This window comes from Pyrgilauda ruficollis, unplaced genomic scaffold (assembly GCF_017590135.1).
Source record: "Pyrgilauda ruficollis isolate IOZ18807 unplaced genomic scaffold, ASM1759013v1 scaffold50, whole genome shotgun sequence".
Lineage (NCBI taxonomy): Eukaryota > Metazoa > Chordata > Aves > Passeriformes > Passeridae > Pyrgilauda > Pyrgilauda ruficollis.
This window is the reverse complement of record NW_024526600.1, coordinates 6,598,574-6,625,846: the sequence shown is the minus strand read 5'-3', so window position 1 is coordinate 6,625,846 and position 27,273 is coordinate 6,598,574. Positions and strand designations below refer to the sequence as shown.

Here is a 27,273-nt window from a genome sequence, read left to right as displayed (position 1 = left end):
TTGCCATGAGATCCTCTCCTTCACCTCTGAGGCACATCAGACATTGACACAGCTGGCAAAAATCACTATATCCCCACAAGCCACTAGCTTCTCTCACCCTCCTGCAGCTCCAGCTTTTTGCCTGACACTTCCGCAGGTAATGGCACAGTACTTTTCAAACCATCGCTCCATCTTACTGCCTTCTCCTTCCACCCCAGAGATGCCCACAATGACCTTTTCAGTGTTCCTCTGCCACCCACTTGCCTTGATGCCTGCTCCAGGCTGTCACCCTGCCATGTTTCCCTCTTCCAGTGTCCTTGCTCCTTTGGGCAAGACCATTCCCAGTGGAGCTCAGGGTGCTCTCTCTCCCAGCCCATGTGCCCATGGGGAAGCAGCTCTGGTCTCCCTAACTCCTGCCGTGAGTTACCGGTGGTTTTTTAGGATGCTTGGTTTGCTCTCCCGTTGGCTTTCCGCCCTCCAGGTGCTTCTGTGGCTGTGTCATGAGCTGGCCCAGCACAGAGGAGTGGCTCCCCGGGGTGCTCTCTGGCTGACACCATGAGCAGCAGACGGTGACTAAAGCAGAGACGGCTGCGCTCGCTTTGTGCCTCTCTCCCGTGCTGCTCCGAAGGGATCGCAGATGGGGAATGAACGGGAGCGCTTTGAACCAGTGGCACCGTAATCCCTCCCTGCCCCCGCCCCTCTGCCCCCCTTTTTGCAGACATTAGTTTGATTAAAATTGCATGAGCCCACACACGGGTGTGTTTTATTTTATTTATTTGTCTCCTCCTAGTGAGTGACTGGTTTGAGGTCTGCTTGGTGGGAAAGCAGCCAGAGGGATGCTGGGGAATTCGGGGTGGTTTAAAAAACTTTGCCGAGCTCACAGCTGGCTGCTGTGGGGCCAGTTGTACTGGTGAGACCTGCTTTTCCTGTGGGATGCTAAACACAAGCACCTCTTCCCAGCAGAGCCTGAGGTCCTTGCTGGTGGTACCTGGGTGCGTGCTGGGCAGGCAGGAGCCCCTTCCAGCGCTGCTGTGGGGCAGCAGCATCTGAAAGGACACAGTAGGATTGCTCCAGCAAAACTTCACCCAAGGCTTGCATTACTGAGGGAATCTGCATGGCTGAGGGTGGGTGTGAGCAGCCAGTGTGAAACATAGGAACTAATTCACAGTATAGGTAAAACAAAAATAGATGCATTCTCTTTCAGCCAGGTTTGTGCACCCAGATTGGCCACAAATCTACATTACCATTTGAAGCAGCCTTCTGTCTCTTCCAGAAATTGAGAGAAGGCATGAAGAGTTGGGTTGCTTTGTTCTGCAGCTCTATTCCACTCAGTAAATGCAGTATTTTTGCCAATGCTATGTCAAAACTCTTTGGTGGGCATTTATAATATAGGCTGTCTTACTGCCTCACCCAGGGGCATGTATGGTTCAGCTTTTGCACGTTTTCTCCCTCCCATTTGGGAAAAGAAAGATGCTATTTGCTTCCCTTCAGGAGGGTTTACTTTTAATGAAATGTTGCAAAGTGCAGGATGACTCCTGTGAGGGCTCTTTTACACTCCAGGCGTGGTTTCCTTGTCTGTATCTTTGCCCTGCCCTCCTTGTGCCTCTGTGTTTTTCCCCAGGTGGAACAGTGAGCGAAGGGGGCTGGCAGCTCCCAGATGTGCTTATCCCAGGGCATTGTGAGCTGCCTGGAGGTTTCATCTTTTCTTCTCTGACACCATTGTGCAGCACAGGCCTCTGGAGAGGTGGGCTGGGGTAGCTGGTGTCCCAGCTGGCTGCTCAGCCCTGAGCTCCTCCAGTTCAGCTGCTCTGTCAGGTCCACACGTCCATGCACTTCTAGAAGGTGGAAATGCAGTGGGAGATGTATGTTCCCAGGAGATTGCGTGGATGAAATGGTTGTGTAGCGTCTAAAAGGATAGCAAGGTTTCATGCAGTAGCAGGACCCTGATGGGTGCTCTGTGCAAGGGGTTCAGAACCCCACGAGGTCCTGTCCCTTTAAGGCACGAGGAGCTCCCCACAGCCCTTGCCATAACCTGCTGCAAGATGTGGCCGTCACCTGGTGTCCCCTGGCATGGAGTGCCTTCAGTGACACCCCCATGTGCACCTTCCTTTAGGAGGAGTGGCCCCTCTGTTGGGCAGTGGGACCCTGCAGGAGTCCCTGTCAATGCCACAGGTCTCGCTGCAGGATGCACCAGCTCCCAGGTTTGATGGGAGTGTCACCTGCAGGAGCAGTTCCCTGGGATTCTTGGGAGTGTGGCTGCTTGCCTTCCCCATGGACTGGAAATCTTTGCTGGCTGGTAGGGGTTAGCATAACAAAGCATCAGGTGAGAGGGAGGCATTGAATTTCAATAAACCAGCAACTGGGGAATGAAATCTCCTGGCTTCTAATTTGAGCCCAGGCGTCCCTCTTGCTTACCTTGGAGCAAATCTGCTGTAATGCATAGGAAACAGCTCAGCAACTGCAGCTCTGGCTGTCATCGAGGTGCAGGCTGAGGTTTATTAAAGACCTGCAGAGGTCTGTAAAAAAAATTTATGATCTTCTTGGGCTTAGTCATTGCAAGTTAAATATTTGAATAGGTAGGGGCAAGCATTTTGCTGAAATTGGATGATCCCTTTCATATTTATGTTTGGTTACGCTTGCTCTGCGTGTATTGGATGCTTGGCCAGGGGCAGAGAGGGAGGTGAGGGATGAAAGGGACTTAGCACAGAGAGGGGAAAACAGGAGCAGAGAGTGATTAGAACGGAGAAGAAAGCAAAGGAAACTACTGAAGGTTAAAAATAATAACAATTAGGCTGGGGGGAACCAAGAAGAGGCAGCAAAATAAATCGGGGCCTTTGAAGAAAAAAGGGGATAGACAGTGAAGCCTTTTATTAAAATCTAAATGGCTGACTCTGAAGATAAATGAGGTTGCGAAGAAACAATGAAAATAATAAAAAGTGGAAGACAGGAAGGAGGGAAATATTTAAAAGGAAAATGAGAGGTTTTCACAGGTGTGTGCGATTGAGCATGTCAGCAGAGATGCTCTGTAATCTGCTCTAATAATGTGACAGCCACTGGGGGATTTGGAAAAACAAACATAGCCCAAGCCTTGCAATTATTTTCCCAGTGAGGGGAAGTTTCCTGAGTGTGTAAAGCTGATGGTGTCCTCCTTTTGTGTATCTCTGGGCTGTAGGTTACAATCCAGCCTTTCCTTTCTGGGATGTGTCAGGAGCTGCTGCACGAACACTAAGCAAAGCCTCTCCCAGGGCACTGCTGGCTTTTGTTCCAGGTGCAGGGAGACTGGAGAGACAGTGATTCAATGCTTGCCTGGGGTTCCACAGCCATTTGATCACACCTTGGGAAAATCCTGCCATTTTCCACCCAGAAGTGTTGTGCTGCAGGGGGCTGTCTGCCCTGTTTCGGTCTGTTTTGCTGTGTCAATGGAAGTGGTCAGTGATTTTGGGAAAGAAGGAATGGAGCACCCCGCTTGCTAAGGAGGAGCCAACCTCCTGTTGGGCTACTGAGAGGATTTGTAAGGTGGTCACCTGGTTTTGTGTCGGTCCTTGGCACTATGGGAGGTTTCTTGGCTTGGTAGGACATGGCTCTGATGGACAAAGATGTCAAGCTCTGCTCTGGGGAGGTGTGATGTGTTTGCATTTCTGGGAGGTCAGGTCTGACCCATGGACAGGCAGGTGGAGGAATGTGGGTCCTCCAGACCAGACTGGGGTCTCCAGTGGTGCCCATCTCCGTGAGTAGCTGTGCACTGCAAAATGGGGAAGGACTGAGTTTGTTGACCTTGCTTTTCCTCCTTTCCCAGTGGAGCAATTTTTTAAGATGTGCCTGACTCCCAGCAGGAGTGCATGCCATCCACCAGCCATGCATGCCTCACTCCTTCTGTGGAAATAACATTTCCAGGAGGGAGCCAGTGCTTCATAGTTCAGTGGAAAGTCTTGTTTCAAAATGTTCTCCCAGCAGTCTGCACCTAGGGCAAAACCACAGCAGTCACCACGAGCTCTAGAGGTGGAAAACAGATATATGACTCTTTCCTTAAAGGAAAAATGTTGAATCACAGGGACCTAATTGCTTAAAATAAGTGCAGAAAATAAAAAAAGGTAGGAGGAGACTGGTGTAGGTGAAATTCAGCAAGGCAGTGCTGGTAGCCCCTGTTAGGCTGCACGTCCACCCACTCTGTCTCTACTGCTGTGTTCAGGGTGAATATGACACATTTCTCGGGGATGAGGCTGCCTCTTACCCACTCTCAGCCTGTGTTTCCACAGGCAAACATCTCGTGGGCCATAGGAAAGAGTTCCCAAGCCAGGCTTACCCAAAGCCAGTGGAAGGCTGTGCTCTCCACATTCTCAGTGTGGTGGTGTGCACCTCTGCAGCTCTGTGGATAAGGGGGGAGCATTTGCCAGCCTCCTAGGAATTTAATCTTCACATTTTCCTCATACTGTTTCTGGGTACTCTTGGGGGCTGAATTTGCATTGGTGGCATGAAAGGAATTGGCTTTTCACTTGCAATGTGTGAGGTAGTGAGTTTTGCACTCTGCCTGTGTATCTTTTCCACAGTCTTATTACCCCCACCCCTTTGTAGATAGCCCTAAATTCCTGAAATTATCAAGGTGAACTGCATGGATTAAAGTCTGCTACAAATATCTGTTTTAACAGCAAGGCTTAGGGGCTGAATTAGTTTTACTGAAATCACTTTGTGTGGAATTCTCTGGCATAAACCAGACCTTAATAGATCCAGAATGTCTGAGGATGATTGAGTACTCAAATAAACTTGCAATGAATTTTATGGGAAAATAGCTTTCTGTCTCTTTTATGTTGTGGTTTTTGTTTGGGTTTTTTTTTCAGTGATGGCTAGAAGAATGAGCATTTTCCTTAAACAAGGATGTTTGGGTTTTTTTTAAATCCCTTCCTTGCTTATTTTGGGGCAGCAGTGTACAATGTTGCTGTATAGTCTGTTTTGCTGTAGAGAGGTGGCATTTCAAAGAGCCAGGCTAAAAGAGCTGTTTGGAGCCTCAGGTGTGGCCATCTCTGCTAACAGGCCACAGGTAAGAGAGTCTTTCCCAAGGAATTTCTTTCCCAAGTGTCCCAAGTGTTAATGGGAGCTGTAAGAGTCTGACTGCAGCTCCCTTCCCTTATGTATTGATTTCCCCTCTCCCCCATCTGTGCTGTCATGGTTCCACTAGTTCTTCAGTCACCCTTGAACTTGCCAGGGCACAGGAGACTTGAATACCTAATGTGCTCAAGCAAAGGTTTTAGAATACAAAAAACCCCACCAGAATAATTATGTGGAAAAAGGAAAAAAACACCTTCGTACCATTTTAACGTAACAGAAGAAAAGGAACAGTCTAAAGCTCTTCCCTTCCTTTTTGAAGGCTGTGTTTATAGGAATTTAGCTGTGATTTGAAGTCTGGTAGCCTTCAAAACTGTCCTGCTTTGTTACAGGGAACAAAACAGTGGTAAGCAAGAAGGGAGGATGTGTCCTAGCTGTGCCACAAAACAAGGCTCTTGAGTCTGCCTTCAGTGGGTTTTTTTGTTTGAGTGGGTCCCTTGTTTTAGACAGGATAGAATGCTGATACCAGTGCTAACTTTCTAGATTTTTATAAAAGAAAGAAGAATAAATGTGGGCAGAAGAACTACTGAAGATTGGTTTCCTGTGGGTTTTGCTTCCTGGTTGAATTGCTAAGTATCTAAAAAAGTGTGGTTGCTGCTTTTCCCTGATTGCAATACCTCAATGGTTATTTTCCAGGTGACTTCTTTGGTGTCTAAAGTTGACCAAACATTTCATTGTTTTCCACAGAGAAATATTAGCATGTGGTGGGTATCTCTTCTGCTTCTCCAGCTATTTAATGAAACCTGTGGAACTTATTCTTGAGCTGCTGTCTTCCCTCTCATTTTGAGAACTTTAGCCATTCTCAAAGTAGTGGCCACTTGCTGAAGTTAGATGGGACCTAACTACACTGCCAGGTGGTGCTGTCTCCTCTGGAAGCCTAAATATCTGTAGGAAGAGGTTAACCTGAGAACATTTACCAGCCAGAGGCTGGTACAAAAGGTGAAGATGGAAAAAGATACTGTCCCCCCTGAAGACTCTTGTCAAAAGGATTACCTTTTGTCTTGCTTCCTCGTTTTTTCTTCATAGCAGCCCAGCACATTTAGAGATCCTTCTTCCTGTAACTGCTTAGAACTTCCCTCACCCTCCTTCTGCTCCAGAGTCATTTCAGGCTGATGTGAGCTGGTGGTGTTTCCATTATGGAGTGCTTTCCTCCATCTGCTGAGCTGACAGCAGCCAGCAGAGTGTCTGCTGCTGTTCCCAGGCTTTTCTCCCTGGGTGTCTCAGCCAGTTAAACTCCAGAGCCTACCTCTGCCCGGGGCATTCCTGGGGAGCAGCCTAAGTGAAATGCTTCATGCTGGCCATTTTGCCATTTACCTGCAGGCCAGGGAGCAGCAGCTGGGAAGCTGGCAGCTTGCAGGGCCTTTTGCACTCAGATGCAATGGTGAGAGAAGCACAGAGTGGGAAAACTCGAGCTGTCTGTGGGTCTGGGGACAGGAGTGTGTCAGCTCTGCATGGCCCTCATTCAGAGGCTTCACCAGGAGAAGGGTGGAGGCCCTATAAATAAAATGCTGAATTCTGCTGGAGTCAGTGCTATTGATCCTGCACTGGAGACATCACGGAAACTTCCTATTTACTAGTTTATTTCATGGCTTATTTTCTTTACTGTTTTGAGTGGGTTTCTTAATGCACTGCTTTGATGCACTGTGTGCCTTTGGGTTAGTGATAGGTGTGCCAAAAGCATCTTCTCCTTATTTTAATGAGAGTTTTATTTCCTGAACAGTTATTTTTAAATGCCCACAGTCTCCTGCAAAGGATTTGGGGTGTCCTGGAAAACTTGGAGCGCTGTGGTGTAGGAGACCTACCTGTATTTTGGAAGACTGAGCTTTCCCTTCTGACTGTAACCATCAGTGGCCTGTCTGTGCTGCTGAGATCAATGCATATAGAAATAAACTCATTTATTAAAAGGTACTAATACAGAGATGCCAGACACTCTCAGGCAGGAAGTCAGCTGGTTGTACATGCCACATTAGCTTTTCCAGACTAGCTCATTGCTACACAATTACACTTTTTGCAGTCTGGAAAGCCAAAAGGTTTCAAACAGAGCCATTTCACCTCCCTTTTACTTATCCTCTGTCCCTCAAATTACCACCAGCCGAACTAGACAAAGCTTGGAGAGGAGAGGTGACCATGGCCATGAGAGTCAGAGGCCAAACTGCAGAAGTACAGTAGAAAATAAACTCCTCAAGAAACCAGATTTGCAGAAGTGGACGTTACCTTGTTTTATCTATTCTATCTTGACCAGATGGCAGAAGGCTGTCAGCAGTTTGGCTGAATTTGCTTTATTCATCTTAATTCTGCTTTCTTCAGTTTCTAGTAAAGGAGAAGAGCAGGTGGTCCTTGTGGCTGGGGAACTTGGACTCCATCCTGCAAGAGCCAGACTGTGCCTTTCATTCATTATGAGGGTGCCAGCTTCAGAGTAACAGTTCTGACCTGCCAAAACCTTGTTGGAAGAAAGCAGCTTGGAAATATGCAGAAGAGCCACCACCCTTCCTTCCAGCTTCCAGAAATCCCTCCAGCTCATGCTGGCTTTGTGGCTCACTAGATGGTTATTGTCTGGTGAAGATGTATGTTTGTGTAATATGTTACAAAAAATTTCCATGCTTTAAACAGGACTAATAGATGAAGAAAGGATTTCCACTGTCTTAGTTTGTATGGGTTTGGTTTTTGCCTTAGATTTCAAAACTTCTTCTCATCTACCTATTAACTATCCTGTGTCTCTCAGTAATCTGCATGTGAAGGATTGTGATTCTGTCCTTCCCTGTCTGTGCATCAGGATGCCAGTGTTCTCTCTTTGTCTTTCCATGGGAACTTGAGACCCAGACCTGGGCTGAACAGGAATTTTAGCTGTAATAATAGAGAGTAAAGCCTAATTCTGTGCTTTCTTTGGTACTTTGCTTGTGAGGGTTGAAATGCTCCATTCTTGTGTGTTCAGCAGAATAGTGGGTTTTGGAGGGGAAAGACTCTGATTCTGCTTGCAAAAACCACCTCCCAAGTGTGCCTTGGTCTGTGTTGTCTTGCCCTGGAGGCAGAAATAAAGCACTGCTGAGCCTAAGGAGTAGGACAGAAGGGGATACTGGAAGTTGTGATCGTGGGCTTTGCACCTCTAGGGACAGGTTAGGTGCCCAAAGGCAGATGGGAGGAAAGTGCTTGCTGGTCTCAAAACCTTCATTATTGAATTAGTGAAGGAAAAACAGCTCTCACGTGCACACCTTGACCTCCTGTGTGATCTCTGCGAGCTCTTGAAGTGGGGGCACTAATCTCTGAAAGCAGCTCTTGCACTCTTATCTCCTGCTGTTGCTTGCATAGCCGAGGTAGAGGAGAATGAATCCTCCTTGAAAATTGATTTTTGAGAAGGGTGACTTACCTGACTATAAAGCACCACAAACATGATTACAGGCTGGGGAGAATGTGGCCTGGGATGTGTTTTGAAATGATACTACATGACTCTCCTTGTTCAGCTGCTCGTATTGCCTGCCTGCCTAAGTGCACTAGGTGGGATGAAATCAGACTTTTCAAAAAACTGGAGAAAAGAGGATTTTCTAAGCTTCCTATTTCTGTCATGTCTTAACTTCACCTTCAGAGGTGTAAAACATTAAGACAGTGTTTCCTGCACAGCTTCAGAAGAGCCTGGGCTGCTCCGTGTTTGCTCCCTTTCTGCTTTCCCTGCCTGTCCTGCAGGCTTCAGGAGGCTGTGGCTTAGCAGGTTGCCCTGTGCTGGTTTAAGCCACAGCAAATTCCCACATCCCTGCTCTTAGCTCCCAAGTGCTGTTAAGTAAAACACATCAGCTTAACCCTCGGTGGAAGAGTTGCGTGCTGGCGCGCTCTGCCCTCGTGTTTGCAGTGGCTTAGGCTTGCCTTAAGCTGCGGTAGCTGCTGGTGCTCGGGATCAGCGGGAGAGCTAAACCCTCACAGAGGTGAGATTGTGGAGCAGGGAGGGAGGCAGAGGAGGGATTTGGGGTCTGTCTCACCAGGCTTGCTGCTGGAGATTATTTCCTCCACAGGTGAGAGGCCGGTGTGGCGCATGGGGGTCTGCAGCCCGCTGCTGCCCTCCCTGGGTGTCTCCCCCAGGATTTGTTTTGGAGGGGTCTGTGGGGTGCTTGTGGGGCTGGGCTGGGCTGGTGGGCTGGCCAGGTGTCACTGAGCACAGCAGCTGGGGCAGGGACAAGTCCCAAGGCCAGTGTCACCCAGAGCAGAGCCAGGGTGTGAGCATTACCTTTGGGAGAGCTGTGAGAGCAGGGCAGTGCCACAGTGTGCCTGGATCACGTCTGGGGGTTCTGTGACCACAGAGCCTGTCCAGGAACCACCTCCTGCCAAGTGCTGGGTAATCACAAAGGGACATACAGCTTTTTACCAAGCACAAGTTCCCTTGTTGCAGAGAAGCAAACATCCCTGTCCTTTTGGGTGTCATCTCTGCCACCTCCTCAAGGCTATTTTTTACTTGCAGGCTGATTTGCACAGTCCCTGCAGAGCGCATCTACCTCTCAGAGCAGGATTGCAAAAAAAAGTGTGCATGTGTGAGGGAATAAAGGTTCTCTTCCCTGAGCTGGCTGGGAGATGGAAGCAGGGATGAATCCTGTGCTCTCTGCCACACACCCAGCTCATGGCACTCCTTGGCTGCCTCTCTGTCCTTAATGTCTTTGCCCTTTGGGCTGCTGTCATCAGGGTTCGCTCCACTGATGCTCCAGATAATTTTTGCTTAATGAACAAATGATGACTCTCACTGCTGGGTGCTGCCTTGTCCTTTTACCACCCCTTTCTGGTTTCTCCTCTTTTTTTTTCATTTTAATGAGGTCGCTTGAACTTTTCCACCTAAATTAGCTGTCCTAATAACCAGATGCACCTTGGGATGCTTTGGGATAGGGGTGGATAGAGGAGAAGGAGCTTGTTAGCAGGAGCCTGGCTTCTGCTGTTCCCAAAAGCAGCTTTAGTTGAGGGCAGGGGCTGTGAGTGTGCTCCCAGCACCTGCCACACTGCACCCAAAGCAGTCAGGGGGCTAGCATTTTTGGAGGGGCATCCCACTTAAAGGAATGATCTGAACAGCGCTGTGCTGTTCAGATCTCTGGGGCCCCAGAGTAAAGCCCAAGGCAAACGAGGTGGGCAGATATCCTTTTTCCTGGAGCTGAAGCACTTGTGAGAAGTTCAGAAAGCTTCAGCTCTCCCAGGTCACTCAAGGACAAGGCAGAACTGGAGCTGAGCACATCTGCTCCCCTTGCACACATGCCCTGGGTGCACAGGGAGGGGGTTTCTGAGAAGGTCCTGGGGTACCTGCTGCCAGCCCCTGGTGGGTTTGTGTGGGGCTGGGGAAGCTGCAGGGAGAGCATTGCTGTCCTGTGTGCCTGGGGTGGGTTTGTGCTGGCTTCTGTCCATGACATTTGGGGGGGGTCTCACAGAGCTCAGATGTGCGGGAAGTACCTCTTGCAAGGGGCATTGTGGAGACATGGAGCAGGTTGTGCAGTGGGGCCCTCTGCCACTGCCTGGGAGAGAGCACAGCCACAGCCTCAGATGGGTGGGCTGGACATGTGACAAGTGGAGCCCTTGACAGGCACGGAGAAGTTCAGGCCCTGAGTCAAGAAAGCTGACCTAATTTCCACTTTTTGCATCTTCTGTCTGATTCTCTTCTCCCCTTTCTTCTACTTTAGTTACTTCTGTTTGGTTTTTTTCCTGTGCCCTTTCTCACTTGCTGCTTGGGCTCACCCAGTTGCATTGGGAGATGCATTTCTATTGGCATAATCATTCCAGGCAGTCGTTAATGTACCAACAAGGATACCATTGTAATCTGAGGATTTATTACTGCTGCTGTGAAACAACTGCCATGCTGTCTCACTTAACTCTTCAGCTCCCCTCCTGTCTTCTGCCAGCAGCTCAGTCAGTAGCAAACTGCCCTTTTAAAAGAGCTGCAAGCATGCATCCTGGGGATGTGTTATTTTATTCTGTTTTTTTCCTGCTCTTACCATAGGATGTTGCAGTGATACGAGTGAGACCAAGTTCAGTGCTTTACGATCTGTTTCTGGATTGAGTTGCAGCTGAAAGTGACTTTGTTGTTAAACTTGTCATTTAAAATAAGATTTAGATACTTCCATGAAGATGAAAAGTATATTTGTCTGCTTTTCTTTAGCCACGGCAGTAGCGTGGCCTAAAGAGTCTTGCAAGACCTTGAAAGGAATTCGCAGTTTCAGAGAAGAGTGTATGACTTCTTTTTTAGTTTAGTTAATTGCTAGTATTTATCTGCCTTTAACTATCCTTATTTTTCAGTGCAGAAGGGGCTTTGCTGAAGGAAATTAATCCCCAAACAACCAGACTATTAATACTTGTTTTTCCCTGTGGTAGGCAGAGCCTGTGGCTATATGTTGGTAGGCAAGGAAGAGAAGAGGGAAGGTTCTGCACAGAGACCCTGCACTCTCAGTCACAGTGAAAATACCTCTTGGGGTGGTAGGTTTTACGTCTCAAATTCTGGTCCTCAGGTAGGACCTTGGGCAATGGAGGGAACTTACAGGCAGCAGCAATAGAAACACAGCTTTCCTGTGCCTGCAGCCACCTGAGAGTTTCTAGCTGGTACTTAAAAATAAAACAAGCTAAAGAGATGCTACCAGTGGTGTGATCAGCTCAGATTTTTTTCCCCCTTGCAAAGGTGACATTCATCAGTTTTGCAGCGTGACAGGGTGTGTGTTTCCTCCCTGCTGAAGTCTCTACACGTGCTCCTGACTGACAGGGAGGAGTGCCTGGTGCTGCAGCAGGTATGGAGCAGCATGTACAGCTAATTGCCAGGCAGGAGGGCTCCAGAGGATCACACTGCTAATCTAGATACTGCTCCTGTCTTACCACCACCCCTTCCCTCCCACTGTACGCCTGCACACGTACCTGGATCCTGTACGGAATAGGAATCAATAGTGCTGTGGGGGAGGGCTGTAGGGAAGATGCATCCCTGAGAGCTTCCAGTGACTGGGAGACAACAGATCCCTTCCAGCTGCTCCTGTGTCTCTGGTGGCAGACCCTCCCTCCTTCCCTGGGGTGGCATGGGTGGCCACAGAAGGGTTAGCAGATTTGGCAGAGTGTGATAACAAAGCACTGTGTTCCAGTTCCTTGTATTCCCACCCTCATTGCCATTCAGGTGCCTCCCAGTGCTCACCTCTGGCTTCACCAGGGTAGCTCTGGCATTGCTTTGAGCATTTTGTTTTCTGTCTTGCACACACAGCTGGAGGGCTTTGGAAGGTTTGTTGGTGCTGAGCTGTGATCCCTATGGGGAAACAAGATGTGTGGGGCAGATGGAGACATATCTTTTGCACTAATTCCCTGCAAAATCCAGGGTGTATGTCTTAGCCAGAAACAGCTTCTTAGGGGTAGGGAATACATGTGTTTTTTCTTCCTAAATAGTTCACCTGATTAATAGTTCACCTGATCAATAGTTCAGAGCTAAGCTTACCTGATACTTGGTAAGCTTAGCTCTGTCCAGGTGGCATGAAGCAGGCAGCTGGGAGCACTGGGTAGCTCCATAGAGTCTCTAAAGTGTAACAGTGGGTAAAAGCTGTAAGGAAATCCAAGGGAAGAAGAGATTGCTGGGTTTTGCTTGTTCTGCAGTGGCCCTGAGGTGGTCCAGCTGTATTGGGTAGCCTATCTAAGTTGTTTTACTCCTGAAGAGCCTGAAGTGTAAGGCTGCTGTGGTGCTAAGTGATTTTCACAGCATTGTTTCACCAGCCTCTGGCTCCCAGCCTGATGCTCCTCCTGCATCTCTTAGCAAGGAAAGGGAGTCTCAGGCAGGTTTGCTGCCTTGCCTGGGAGTAGAGAAAACACTGATAGATCTCTGCTTTGTGTTGGCTCATAAAAGCTTTCATAACCTACCCCTTGGAGATGTTTGGGGTTTTGGAGACCCAAGGATGAACCAGAGCCAGCCTGGGGAAAAGTGAGACACTTGGATCATCCTTGTGTGTGTGGGCAGATTTCACCATGGCACTGGAAGCTGCTGGAAGCCTGGAGGTTGGAGAAAAGTGTGTTGAGGTGTGCACCAAGTGCACACCTGGGAACTCTAGTCTCTCCTCCCTACCTGTTTTCTGGGAGACTGTAAGCCAGTTCCTTGTCCTGAAATTTGCCATAATTAGCTGAGTTCTCGTTGATGGTGTGTTACTGATGTGTGTGCGTTTGAGGTGGGTTTGACTGGGTGTGCAGGCTTCCTGAGGAGGGCTGCCCTGGCCAGTGGGGAGCAGCTCTGAGCTCCTCCTCCGGGGACTCTCCCTGGCTGAGTCCCTGACACCCTCTAGTGGAAATATTTATATTTAATATTTTAGGAGCTTTCAGAATGTGGTGGTGGTTGTGAGCACCCTGTGCTCAGCAGCCCGTCCAGCACCCTCTGCAGTGACCTGTGGCCTGGGGACTCATAGGAAGTGCTGTATTCCTTGCTCTTAAGTGTTGTATGTACAAGCTCAGAACCGTCAGCTGTGACTGGCTCAGGGATGATAGCACAGTAGATTTGCTGCCAGGAATTGCTTTTCAGTCACTCCTCTCCTTGTCCAGCTGCTTGCTGCCAAACCTAACCTTGATGCTGGAGAGAAGGGAGTTCTACTGACACTTGCAGAGGGATAGACTTGTGTTTGGGGACAAAGAGGAAGCAAAGCTGGATGCTGGGGGAAGTGCAGAGAAGGCTGCTTGGATGAGGCATTGAGAAGAGAGGAGAAACAGGCAGGAGCTGGGTGAGAAAGAAGGAGCAAAAGGATGTGTCCTGCAGCATCCCACTTGGCACTGATTCAGGTGTGGCTCTGCTCCCTTTCGTACAGGGAGGTGACTCTCATCTAAGCTTGTCCTTGCTTTCAAGTGGAGCTCAGCTTGCAGAGTGTCCCCAGAAGCCCTGGTGCTTGCTGTGACAGCTGGCTGCAGGATGAGTGTGGGTGGCTGGCAGCAGAGCCAGGTATCCCAGGTGAGCTCTGTGCTAAGACTCACTCGTGTCCTGATATGCAAGCTGATGTCTGTGACACCTGAGCGGGGTGACTGGCTTGGGAGGAACTTCTCTTCTGAGAATGCACATCCTGCATGCTCTGTCCTGCCCTGGTGAGCACCTTTGTGGTGTTCCCTTTTTTCTCTGTGACTTGCAGCCCTAGTCTGCTCCAGCCTGATGGGCTAAGCCATGCCTGTAGCTCTCTTGTCACATGGAGTCACAGAATGGGTGAGATTGGTAGGGACCACTGAAGATTATCTGTTCAATCTCCCTGCTTGAGCAGAGTCCCCCAAAGCACATTACTCAGGATTGAGTTCAGAAGGCTTTTGAGTATCTCCAGAGAAGGAGCCTTCACAGCCTGTCTGGGCAGTCTCTTTCAATGCTCTTGTCATCCTCACAGAAAAGAAGTGTTTCCTCATGTTTCTCTCCTCCTACTGCTCAGCACCACCTTGACACCTGCCCTTCAGACACTTGCATACATAGATGAGGTCCCCTCTCAGTTACCCCTGGTTGGTGCAGGCCAGTGGGGTCTGTGCCTTGGGTATTGCATTTTCTCTTCTCCTGCCAACTTCCCCCCTGACTGAACACAGCACCGAGGCATATCTTACAGTGTAAATAAAACAGCTGTTTGTGCATCACTGGCCAAGAATGAGAGTGATGGTGTGAAGCACAGAGCCTCCTCGCTGTCCCAGCCACCTCAGGGGCTGGCTTGTTCCTCCCTGATCGTCTGATCCTTGGAAAACTGGGCTTTCATTTATCAAACAAGTGTCAAGTCCTCCTGGTTAGGAAGGTGGCACTAACTGAATATATGCCCTTGCCATGCTGATGTAAGACCACAGCCTGAAGGCTGTGTGCAACCCAAAAGGTCGTGCCAGTTCCTCTAACCAGGAGGATCTTGGTTGGCTTTTTTAAGTAAAGTAGCAGGAGGAATGCAGCACAGTGTGTCAGGTGTTACCACAGTTAAATTACAGCGTTAACCACACGCTGACACCTCCTGATTTTTCTCCAGGAGTGCACTTTGCAAAAACTTGCCAATGTGGGATAAAGGATGCTAACCCTCCAGCTGGGTTATGACCTGGAAATACAAAGTCATGGTTCCAGCTGGCAAAATGATGTCTGTGCTAGCCTCCAGCCTGCTCAGGAAATGGTGTGGCAAGTGCTTGCCTGAGACCCAGCCTTCAGATAGGCTTCCCATTGTATTACACCTGGGAAGTGGGCAGCTCCATGTCTGGCAGGCCAAGTGTCTGTCCCCTCTTAGAGCATGACCTGGCTTGTCCTGCAATGCCAGACAGGCTCCTGGGGTCAGCAGCTCCCTGTGCTTACCCAGGGAGCAGCTGTGCTGCTGAGCAGGGCTGGGGGACACACAGGGAACTGGTGGGGAATGCAGGGCTCTCAGACCAGGGGAGAGAGGGGGCACATTTCCTTCACATGTGCCTCCTTTCATCCCATAAGCTGTTGCACAGAGACTCTGCGTTCAAAGCATCTCCTCAGGAAAGTCACTCCAGCAAGATGATGATGAGGCTTAATTTATTTAAATAACATAGGAGAAGTTGTAAGAGCCCATGGCTGGAGGGCAAAGAGAAAGGAGCCGTGCATCTGTGAAAATTACTCAGTAAGGTTTGAAATGAGAAGTTTAAAGCTTGTTGTGCAGGCACTGTGAACTGGCAAGGTTAGTTGTTGCTGTCACCACTGTTGGTAGACAGGGATAAGGGGAAAGGTGAAGTAAGAAGGATCGTGGCCAGAAACTATTGCCAGCAAGCAGGGGATGGGGATTCCAGTGAGAGAGGGGAGGGAAGGGAGGGAGTAGAAGACATGTGGTGGTGACAGGGACAGACAATGACTGCAGTGTAAGCAGCCTTACAAGGTACTTTTCCTGTCAGGCAGTAACTTGGGTGGTGAACGTGTAGTAAAAGAAAATGATCCCATCTGGACTGAATGTGGGAAGATTTCCCTCTCATTTACTCCCAACTTGTTCCTTTTTTTCTTTGCCCTCTTCTGATTTTGACTTTTCTGCCATAAATAATCCCAGTGGTTGTCTTCACTTCAGCTCATTGCTCTCTGTAGCAGTGCCTGAATGAAACAGATGCAGCTTCTGGCAGCTCAGCTAATTTTGTCAAGCCATCCAGAGCTGTCAATGAAACCAAACTGAGATGTGTTAATTATATTCCACTGGTATGTGGCAAAACCGTGGGCATTAACAGGCTCACTAACACTGCCTTGCCTGCAGAGCTGGGGAGAAGGTTTACATTCTTCTTTCCACGTGATGCTCCTTGAGACAGCAAAGTCTAGAAGGGCTTCTATTAAAAAGTCTCATCTTCTGGTGGTAAAACCTCTCTTTAAATCCCAGCAAGGTTGGAGGGCTGCAGTTTTTGGTTTTCCTCCTGATTTTAGCAGCTATACTTCCTTTGCTCTGGTTAATCAGCTGGAAAAGTAGCCAGCAGTTTTACTACCAATTGCCTTGAGGTGTCTGTGTCCTGGGAGTGAGCACTGGTCAGGGTGCAATTGTATTGCTGCCCTAAGAGGAGCCAGTTCCCTCTGAATGCAGAAACCCCTTCCTTTAGCCTGAGGGGGTCATTAAAAGAGGAAACAATATAAACTATGGAGAAGGGTATTTGATCTCCTGACTTTTTTATAAGGGAAGATTAAAGGAACTGAATATGTTTGACTTGGCCCCACCAGTGACTGAGGAGGGGTGAAGACCATACCAGGGCTGAGGAGTGGCTGAAGGATGTGGGCAAGAGGAGGGTCACAGAACATGCTGGGGGACACATGGTGGAGGAGACGCTTCTCGTGACAAAATGCCTTGATGGGAAATGGATGCAATAAACTGTGCTGCTCTGCAGCATGACAGAAAACCTTGTTCAGTTGCTGGGCCCACTGAGCAGGAATTTAAGCACCACACTTGGAGTTTGTGCTGCAGATTGTGGTCTTTCCCAGCCAAGGGCTTTGGAGGTGATTCTCTTCTTCCTAGGGGCAGAATGTGAGTTAACACAGCCTTGCTAATTCTTAATGTTTAATTGCAACTGTGAAAAGAAACTTCTCCCTAGCTCTGTTAAGGTGTTTGGCCTTTACCCTCAGCATTTTGGCCTTGCTAACTCTGGGCTGTTTGTGTCCTGCTCTGCTGCAGTGATCCCGGACTCGCTGAGGGTGACAGCGATCCCGCAGACGCTGAACAAGGTGGAGCACGACTCCCTGGAGCTGAAGTGCGAGGTGTCCAAGAGCACAGCCCAGCACAGCCACGTCTCCATCGCGTGGTACCGGCAGCGCGGCAGTGAGGCGCCCGTCGAGATCATCTCCCTCAGCCGCGACTTCGTCCTGCGGGCCGGCAGCGCCTACGCCCAGCGACAGGCCACGGGGGATGTGCGCTTGGACAAGGTTGGGGAGACCACCTCCAAACTCACCATCTACAACCTCCACCCCTCAGACCAGGGCGAGTTTTACTGCGAGGCAGCGGAGTGGATCCAGGACCCGGACGATTCTTGGTACGCCATGACCCGCAAGCGCTCCCAGGGCGCCATCGTCAATGTGCAAGCCACTGGTCAGTGTCTCCTCTGCCTCTTCTCCCTGGGCTGGGCAGTGGGAGGAGATGGAAAATGGGGCTGTGCCGTGTTAGGTGGCTGGGGTCTGGCTCCCTGCTTTGCCATGTGCCCCACCTGGGGGGCTGCTGGCAGGGTGAAACAGGGCAAGGGAGGGCCCAGGCACTGCCTGCAGCCAAGGGAAGTGTCAGCAAAGGGCAGCAAGGGGGCTTGGGTGGCAGGCCCTGTCTCCTGACGTGGTCAGGTATCTGGGACTGGCACAGAAGCTAAAACATACTTCTTAAGCACTCAGTGCTAGCACAGAGAGTGAAGATCTTGGTAAGTTAGGAGGTAAGAATGATATAGCAGGGAATAAAACTGAAAATTTCAGCAAGGGCTTTTGTATCGCACAAGGTCCATTTACAAGTCAAAATTCTTCTCCTAGCCCTCAGCACAGGTTCCTGCTAAGGATCTGAAAACCCATTTGAGCTCTTTGCTCCTCTGGGATGTCCCCAAAGGTTCTGCTTCTTGGACTCTGGCTGAGCAGGGTGGGAGTAGGACTAGACTCCAGGTCACGTTCCACAGTGGTACTGGATGCTCCAGAACTGCTACCTGGAGGACAGGGATGTGACTGAGGAAGCCTTTGCTTGCTCTTTGCTTGATGGGCAAGAAGGTGGCTCAATGGCAGCACAGTACATCTGGTCTCCCACAGCAAAAACAAGTCCCTAACTTTTTACCTCTGGATGTGCTTGTCTGAGGGATATTGGCTATGCAGAGAGTAGCTAGTTGTAAACACCTGACACGAGGGGTGCTGGCTGTCCTGGTGGGCTTTGCCATCCTGACACGAGTCTCTCTCCCCAGACAAGGAGTTCAGTGTCCGTCTGGAGACGGAGAAGCGGATGTACATCGTGGGCGAGCCGGTGGAGTTCCGCTGCATCCTGGAGGCACAGAATGTCCCCGACCGCTACTTCTCCATCTCCTGGGCCTTCAACAGCTCCCTCATCGCCAGCCTGGGACCCAACGCCGTGCCGGTGCTCAACAACGAGTTTGCCCAGCGCGAGGCCCTGGGCCAGCTCAAGGTGGCCAAAGAAAGCGACAACGTCTTCGTGCTGAAGATCTACCGCCTGCGCCTGGAGGACAGCGGCAAGTACAACTGCCGGGTGACCGAGCGGGAGAAGACCGTGACGGGGGACTTCATCGACAAGGAGAGCAAGCGGCCAAAGAACATCCCCATCACTGTCATGCCACTCAGTAAGTAGGGGTGTGTCCATCCCGTCCTGGGGGCATTGCTGTACTGGGTAGGTAGCTGGCAAAGATGTGATGTGCCCAGACCACAGCAGTACAGGAGAGGGAGGAAAAGAGTTCACGTGCTGTTCGGGCTTGGAATCCGTACTGGCAAGATGTATTTCTGTTGTTGGGAAGGAGATGAAAAGGAGGGATGTGTGTCAGGTTGATAGGTGGGGAGTCATGCCCCCACCTTGTAATGACACCAAGCTGGCAGTTCCGTTCTTGAGCTGAAGGTACATGTGACAGCCTCTGACTTGCTCCTCATGTCTCGCTCCTGGCCTTGCTCCGCAGGGAGCTGGGTGCTCTGTAAAGTGCTCAGCAGGCATAGTGGGGAGACCAGCTTGGCCTTGGTTTACCCTAGGAGCTGCTAGGTTCCTGCAGGCTGTTATGTGATGGTGATTCAGCTGTCTTGCAAGACAGCTGTACTGGAAGAAACCAGGTGTGCTGCTTGAGGCGCTGTGCTCTTCAGTGTGGAGCTCCGTCCTGGTCACTGTGTGTCAGCTCCTCTGGTGAAAACAACTCGAGGCTTGCCTTGAATGTCTTTTATATTTGTGAGATAAACATGGTAAATACGGAAATAATAGGTTGAGAGGAGAGATTCCACTGACTCATTCCTTGTTTTGCTCTCTGAAACTCTGGTGGCCATGGCATGGTGAACCTTGCATGGGTTTCCCAGGCTGCCATGGCAGTGGGCTTGGACCAAGCAGAGGGTAGCTGCAAGAAGATTTTGTGCTTTATTGGCCTCCTACCTCCGAGATTTGTAGCGAAATGCAGCCCTTTCCTCTAGCTTTTTTTTTCCCTCCTCATTTCTCCAAAAGAAATTCTGTTTCTTTTCTGTCCTACCAATATTTGGTCTCATTTGTTTGGCTTTGAAAATCACTCTAGCTAGAAATGTTGCACTGGACAAATTTCTAAAATGTATTGTTTCTAGACCCAGCCACCTTTCAGACAGATTTGATTCTTGCCTTTGATAAATCACCAGCTGTAGGAACAAATGTGATTATTTTTTTAAGGGTGCTAAGTGTCCATAACTGTGATGGAAGGCAGCAGGAGTAACCAGCACTCAGTATCTCTGAAAAACCAGCCACAAAGCCTTACACCTCTGGGAAGCTCAAGATGCCAGATTTTTTTTTTGAACATTACCAAACAGTGATAGCTACCTATAGTGTCACTATCAGTGGGAGTCTGGGAGAGCTTCTCCCAAAAGGTGTTGGTAGGAATGGAGGTGGCAAGATGGTGATCAGGATGACATGAATTGGAAAAGCCACAGGGTGCTGGAAGCTTTTTTTTTTTGGCAGAGCCAGTTGCATGCAGTGCATACTCTAGCAACAGAAATTCCCTCAAGTTTTGCCAAGATCCCATCCCGGACCGGTGACCAGAAGACACGGCAATGTCTCCTGAGCCGTAGGCAGAGATTTCTCCCAGCTTTGGCCTACACCTGCCTTGAGTGTGCAAGTCACCAGGAGCAGCTCGCTGCCCACCAGCTGTTTTTGGATGTGGTCACGCATGAGGTTAAGACATGCCTGGACCCAAATGCGTGGGCAGTTTCCTGCACCTGGTGGAAAGCGTCTCTGGCCAGCAGCGTCCTTCTTGCATCCCGAGCAGTGGCGAGTGTGTATCATCTCCCCTGTGTGTATGCGTTTCTCTCCTTAGAGACCAGCATCTCCTTGGAGATAATCAACAACGCCACCAATGTCTTGGAGGGAGAGAGCCTGCGCTTTGGCTGCAACGTGCGCTCGGGCTTCGGGCCCCAGAGCCGCCTCTCGGTCGCCTGGCAGCTGGTGGACAAGCTGAACCGGCGCAGCGAGATCGTGCGTCTGGACCGGGAGGGCACCCTGCACCCCGGCCCCGCCTACGCGGAGCGCAGCAGCTACGGGGGCATCCAGGTGGAGCAGGTGCGGCCCGGCTCCTTCACCCTGGAGATCTTCAACAGCGTCAAGGCGGACGAGGGCCACTATGAGTGCCGGGTGGCCGAGTGGACACGGACGCTGGATGGGGAGTGGCAGATGGTTGGGGAGCGGCACACGAGCACCCCGGTGTCCATCACTGCTCTGGGTGAGTACTTGAGGCCTGGGGGGCCCTGGGGCTGCAGTCCCCCACATGCCTGGCCGTCCCCCAGGAGGTCACCTGCAGATCGCTGAGGATGTTCTCAGTGCTCCTGTCTTTGCTTGCCAGCAGAATGGAGGCACCCAGCAGCCTGCCCACAGCTCCTTGTAGGTTGGTGCAAAATGCCTGCATGCGCCCTTGTGTGTTGGGGCAGTCTGAGGGGTGGCTGTGGCAGGAGCAGAGCATGGAATGGCTGAGGAGAGTTATAGGGCTTCAAGTGTCCTTCAGAGCAGAGAGTCTGCCAGTACTGGAGCTGAGTTTTGGTCAGTGCAGTGGTGGTGCTCCATTGGCAGCCCACGGACATCAAAATCTCCTTGCCTGCCCTGGGTAAAACTTACTTCTGCCCACACCAGATCAGGAGTGCAGAATGCTGGGCATCTGTTGGCCCGAAAAGCAGAAATGGTGGGCATCTCTTGACAGAAAGCATGAGTCAGGAATGGTCCTCGCTGCCTCTGCAAGGATGCACTGAGCTGCCGGCCCAGAACCACAATGTTGTCCATGACCAAAGTGAACCAGTACCTGGGATCATTGCTGCTGGTATTCTGCTCTGCCAAGGGGCTCCTCTATTCCAACACAGTGAAACCACATCAGTTTAGGAGAGGGCAGGTAGGGAGGTTGACATTGTGCATGGATTGTGAGTTACTTTGGTCCTCTTGGGCTGGTTCCAAAAGGGATCTCCAGAAGGCTGAAGAAGGGATGACTGCTTCGATGAGGCCACTGATTCTCAGAATGCCAAGACTAAGACAATCAGGGAGCTCTATTGAAAGGTTAAGATGGAAATTTTGGCAGGAGGGTGGGGATTTTGTGGCTCTTACTGGTATTCTGAAGTATTAATCTTAAGTTTTGACAAGATGTGTGTGAGACCAGACTTGAAAGTCATATTGTATTCTGATGAAAATCTTGCTTTTTTCCTCCTTTCCTATCCTTTACTTTTGACCTCCTTTCAGAGGCTGTTTTATCTGGAGTTAGAAATCTTTTCTGTATAGCTTCCAAAAGCAGGTAGGGATGTTCTTTTGTAAAGTACTAAAGCAAGATTCTCATCTAGTTTCAATGGTGTCTTCCTCATGAGGTCAGCAGCATTTGGCTTGCTACAAGTCCCAAGTGTCAGCCCTTCCCTTTACTCTGCCACTTGTAAAAGTCTTGAGATTAAGCACTGAGATTTTAAAATGTGTCACTTCTGCTCTTGTTAAAATTTAAGATGCTCAGAAGTGCACAGCAGTTCCAGAAGATGTGTTGGAAAGGTTGTCCCACCTCCTCCGTTCCTCAGTCACTGGCTGTTGAGCATGTTCTGTCTAGTCCTAAGAAATTCCTAGGTCTCTTTAACTAGCAAAGCTGAAGTGCCTCATAAAAATATAGTAGAGGAACTATTGAGTATTGTTTTGCTGATAAATCTGGTTTTGGGTTTTTTTTGTTCAGCTTCATGTTTTTGAAATGTCCTGAGAAACTCAAATTCAGGGTACTAAGAAAAAGCAAGAGAGGTTTATCGCCTCAGAAACTGCTGTTCTAAAAAAAATGCAGTAAACTTAGTGACACTCACATTTCAAGTTAAGGTCTCATTGTTTGCCAGCCTGCCGGGGTAAGAAACTCTTCAGCTGATGATGTTCAAACCCACAGATCTAACCACAGGGTGGTTCAGAAGCAAGAGCCAGAGGACAGAGATGTGCTGACAGAAGAGACCAGATGTTCCTGAACTTCTGAGGCTCTTGAGTGTGTGGCACGGACTTAAGTCCCAGTGTGGCCACAGAAGGAGGGGGTGAGGGAGTGGTGTATTTTTGTAGGGAGATTTTACAGAAAATCAATCCACTTTTACGCTTTTTGTACCAAGTCCCAAAAGAGGAAGGGCTTTTGTTTGTTAAGTGCCATGACCATGTTGACGGAGTTGAAGACCTGAGAAACACACCTGGCTTCTGCATGACTTCATGAAGCGTCCAGGCCACCTGGAGAGTAAACTTGATGAAATCAGCTGGTGTTGGTGAAATTAAGTTGGCTTTCCAAGGCCTTCTCTGGCTCAGGGTTTCTCTGAGCTGGGCCTGCTAACACAGGGGGCAGGAAGGCTGCAGGGGGGTCTGAAGGTGAGGGCTTATGTGGGGCTGAGACACAACAGCTCTGCAGGGGAGGCAGCCTGGGTCTCCTGGGTAATCACTGGACATGCTGTGAGAAGCTTTAATCCTGAAGATTGACCTGTTTTCTCAGTAATTACACATCCTGGAACTCTGGCACGGTGACGCCGTGGGGTTGCAGAGGCACTTGCTGGAAGTGAGCAGATTTGGTGGGCTCCATGCTGTGCCCGGTCTGCCTGCAGCAGCAGGGAGCTCCTGGCTCATCTTTTCGAGCCAGTGGCAGGCTGAAGCTCCATGCTGATCCAGAAGATGTTCCTTTTTTGACTGTGCAGTATCTGGGGTCTCCTCAAGCAGTGGCAGCTCCGCTGAGAGCTGGGGTGGTCAGGGAGAGGGGGAACTGTCAGCCCATGTGGGACACCCCATGGAGCCTCTGAGGAGGGGAGCACTTCTTGGGGACCTTGGCAGAAGAGAACAAGGTCCCTGCTGAGTCTGCTGGCCACACTGAAGTGATTGGAAGAGAAGAAAATGTTTCTCTCTGCAGCTTGGTTCAAATGAGCAATGGAAATACTCTGCCTGAATATGTAAGCCTGACTGGCTAACTGGAATATGTTACCTTTTAATTACTAATAGACTGCTGATTTCAACTCCTCTAAACAAACAGAATGCTGGAGATAGACAAGTCAAAGTGTATTGACCAGCATACAGAGTGGCAGACACGAGACAATAACTGCATAAAGCTGTCCTGGAGTTGTGATCTGGAAGAGAACAAAAGCTGTGCTGTGTGAAGAACAGGAGCAACCAGCTTCTCTTTCAGTTTGCCTCCATCCTGGGGTTTTGTAACCATTGCCACCTCTGCAATGCATGTTTTGAAGGATGCTACTTCTTGTTTTCCTCATTTTTCCTCCAGCTGCAGCCGCCAGACGCAGACCTGGGTTGGGGGACAGGGTGGGACCCCCTGCCCAAGAGGTGGATGTGAATCACAGGGGGCTGGTGCTGAGTAGCTGCTCTGCCAGGTGCTCTCCCTTGCCATTGTGCTGCTGCATTTCCATACAGGGTTTTGGCAGCCTGCAGAGGCCGTGTCTCAGGGGATCTCACTGCTCTGGGCAGAAGTCAAGGGCAATCCCACTATGGCTGCAGCCCGTGCTCACTCAGGCAGTCACTGCTGCTCAGGCCGTCACCACTTTTGTGTTTTTGCCTCTGCTTTTCACCTCACTTGGCCATACAAATGAGAAGCTGACACAGCTCGAGTGGCTGATGGCACCACTGGATGACCACGCTGGCTTTTGCATGCTGACAGCAGGGCCCCCTCGGGCAGGTGTCTCAGAGCCCTCTCCTCTCTTCCCACAGAGGCCGGATTTGCTGTCACCGCCATCTCCCGCACCCCGGGCGTGACCTACAACGAGTCCTTCGACCTGCAGTGCATCATCAAGCCGCACTACCCGTCGTGGGTGCCGGTGTCGGTGACGTGGCGCTTCCAGCCGGCGGGCAGCACCGAGTTCCACGACCTGGTCACCTTCACGCGCGATGGCGGCGTGCAGTGGGGCGACAGGGCCGCGGCCTTCCGCACACGCACCGCCATCGAGAAGGCCGAGTCCAGCAACAACGTGCGCCTGAGCATCAGCAGGGCCAGCGACACCGAGGCCGGCAAGTACCAGTGCGTGGCCGAGCTCTGGAGGAAGAACTACAACAGCAGCTGGACGAGGCTGGCGGACAGGACCTCCAACCTGCTGGAAATCAGGGTCCTGCGGCCAGGTGAGTGCCAAGGGAGTGTGGAGAGGGGTTGGGGGATGTGCTGGTGCTGCAGGGGTCTCCCCTGAGTTAGGACTGCTCTTCTGGCAGTGGGTGATGTTTATCGCTTGTAGCTGGCTCAGCTTTTTGACTGTGATTATGTTGGAGCTCCTTTGTCCACCTCTTTGCCTCTTTTATGCTGTTCCTGGGGTTTTCTTCTGGAACGTGAGGTGGCTGAGCTCAGTCCAGTGTCTGGAGTGTTCCTGTGAGACAGAGGTGGTTTTCAGGTTGCCACCTCCATTTACCATGGCAGACTTGGAAAAGAGAGGAGAAGAATGGGGCAAACGGGATCAAAGAGAGGGATGTATTCCCACCAAAGCTGCACGTGCATCATAGGTGGGGTGCTGCAGCTCTGGTCTAAAATCTGCAGCTCTCATTCTGCTGGAGGCATCTTCAAAAACAGGTGGTGATCAAAGAGCCTGATTTTCATCCTCACCAGAAATTGATCCCTTTTGGCCCCTGAAAGCCTCCACAGCCATGTGTGCGCGCACAGAGTGTGCAGCAGATAAGCAACAGGCACCTGGCAGGGACAATCAGAAAACCTGCAAGGTGCTGTCCCTGTACAGCCACTGGAGAGAGTGAGGGGCCTTCTGTAGGCCTTGCCACTGATATTTTGGTGGTCTCCCTATTGTGCATGAAAAGTGCAAACATATGTGGCCATGGTAGCTGTGGGCTGTTGCTGAGCTGAATGGTGTATTGCTGTCTCGGCCTTAGGGATGGAGTTGGTGTTTGGAGTGAGGCGTTTAACACCTTCAGGACTGTTAGCTCAGGTCCTTGCTGCATGTGAGTTCTCCTCTTGTGTTCCTGCGCAGAAGGACTCCTTCCTAGGGTCTCTGCTGGTTGGACTTTGTTTTTCCCATCAGTATCCCTCTTCATAATCCCTCCACCTTCCCCTCTTCATACACTTTCCACCTTCCCCAACCCTGTCTTTAGACAACTCAGGGGATGCTGTGAGCTCGAGCCACCTCATGAGCTCTCCATAATTTTTCTTCCCTCTCTCTCCCTTGCCCTCATCTCCAGGTTAATCTTCTCCATTTATCTTGATTATGCTGCCTTGTAATACATGTTTTACTGCTTGCAAGGTCGAGTTGGTGATGTTCATCATTTTAGCTTACTTCCTTAGGAAGCAGTGTTGAATGGATGTGGTCCCTGGAGTAACATGCTTCTTCACAGCCCTATGCTTGCATATCTGTGTGTGAGACAGAGAGGGAAAGAGAAATCCTTGGTAACAGCTTCAGGAAGAGAGCCTGTGTGTCGCAGCTCAGGGTGGCAGGCAGCTCAGTTAAACCATGCTCTGGCAGCCTGTTGTTCTTTACTGGAGCAGTAAGACTCAAGTGATGCCTTAACAGAACAAGTTGTCCAGGTCTCCATGGTTTTCACCTCTCCCTGTCTCCCAGCTGCTCAGCAGACAACTGCAAAAAAAATCTTAGCTGTCAGTTCAGTGAGCCCTGCATAATGTTTGAGGCTTTATGGCTCACAAGTGGGGATGGAAGGGAAGAGGGACTCCTCAGAGCTCTCCCAGCACCATGGCTGCACCCTCTCTGTGTTTTGTTACAATGTCCCAGGCAGCCCCCTGGAGTGGGCAGTTGATGTTCTCCATGAATGAAATGTTGGCAGTCACACCAGGGACTGCTCTGGTTCTCTCTGGTTTTGCAGGTGGCAGTGGATTGTATTGTGTCATTCCTGGGTCTTTGGCTGGATGATCTCCTGAGAGGATCCAGGATGATCTGGGAGACACCTTCCCCAGACACTTCTGAGTGAATGTCCTAGAGCCCTCCTAGTCAAACCTATGCTGATGAAGTGGGTGCTGGTTTTTAGATAAATATCCAAGGCTTCTCCAAAAAGCGTCATTCAGGACTCCAGAATGAGTAAACAGCTGAGAGAGCTGTCTGTCTACTTCTGTTCCACTACAGTCACCTTAATCTGACATAACTTCAGGCTGCTCTTTGGTGTCTCAGTCCTAGCCTTTCCTTTGCCATTAGCCATGGCTGTCTGCCTTCACCCATATGCTTGGGGTGACCTATCTCCACTACCAGGCCACTAAGGGACACCATAAAGAAGAGTTATCTGGAGATCTTTTGGCAAATGGAGCCAGCATGTGTTTCTAGACTGTAAGTTAATGTGGGGATTCTAGTTCCCTCTCGGACCCCTGCTCTCTGTTTGAGTGACCTTTCTATTTGACAGGTTCCAGGTGCAGACATGGAAATCAGTATACCAGCCTTAGAACTGTGTAGAGGAGAGAAAGGTAGATTAGTCGTGGTGTCCTTGCTTTGTGAAATCTGAGAAGAAATGAGCAGTATTTTGAGAGATGAAACATGTAGGGGCTGAAGGAGGGAGCAAGGAAGGCAGGCAATGGCAGCAGTAACCCAGCTCTGAGTACAGGGTCTGCAGGCATGATGGCACAAGTCTCCTGTGTGGCATCTGAGCCACATTTGGCCTTTGAGACTGACATTCCTGATCCCTTGGGATTTTTTTGTTCTAAAGACTGCCAGTGTGAGGAAATTCCCCATAAAAG

The 27,273-nt window shown here is 50.1% G+C and overlaps 1 protein-coding gene across 1 annotated transcript in view; it reads left to right on the top strand.

The window, feature by feature from the left end:
- IGSF3 (immunoglobulin superfamily member 3) overlaps positions 1-27,273 on the top strand; it is a 93,082-nt gene that overhangs the window by 43,291 nt on the left and 22,518 nt on the right. The window contains exons 3-6 of the mRNA XM_041480227.1: positions 17,130-17,540; positions 18,379-18,768; positions 20,458-20,859; positions 24,318-24,722. Coding sequence (XP_041336161.1) covers positions 17,130-17,540; positions 18,379-18,768; positions 20,458-20,859; positions 24,318-24,722 — 1,608 coding nt within the window. The remainder of the gene's footprint in view (positions 1-17,129; positions 17,541-18,378; positions 18,769-20,457; positions 20,860-24,317; positions 24,723-27,273) is intronic.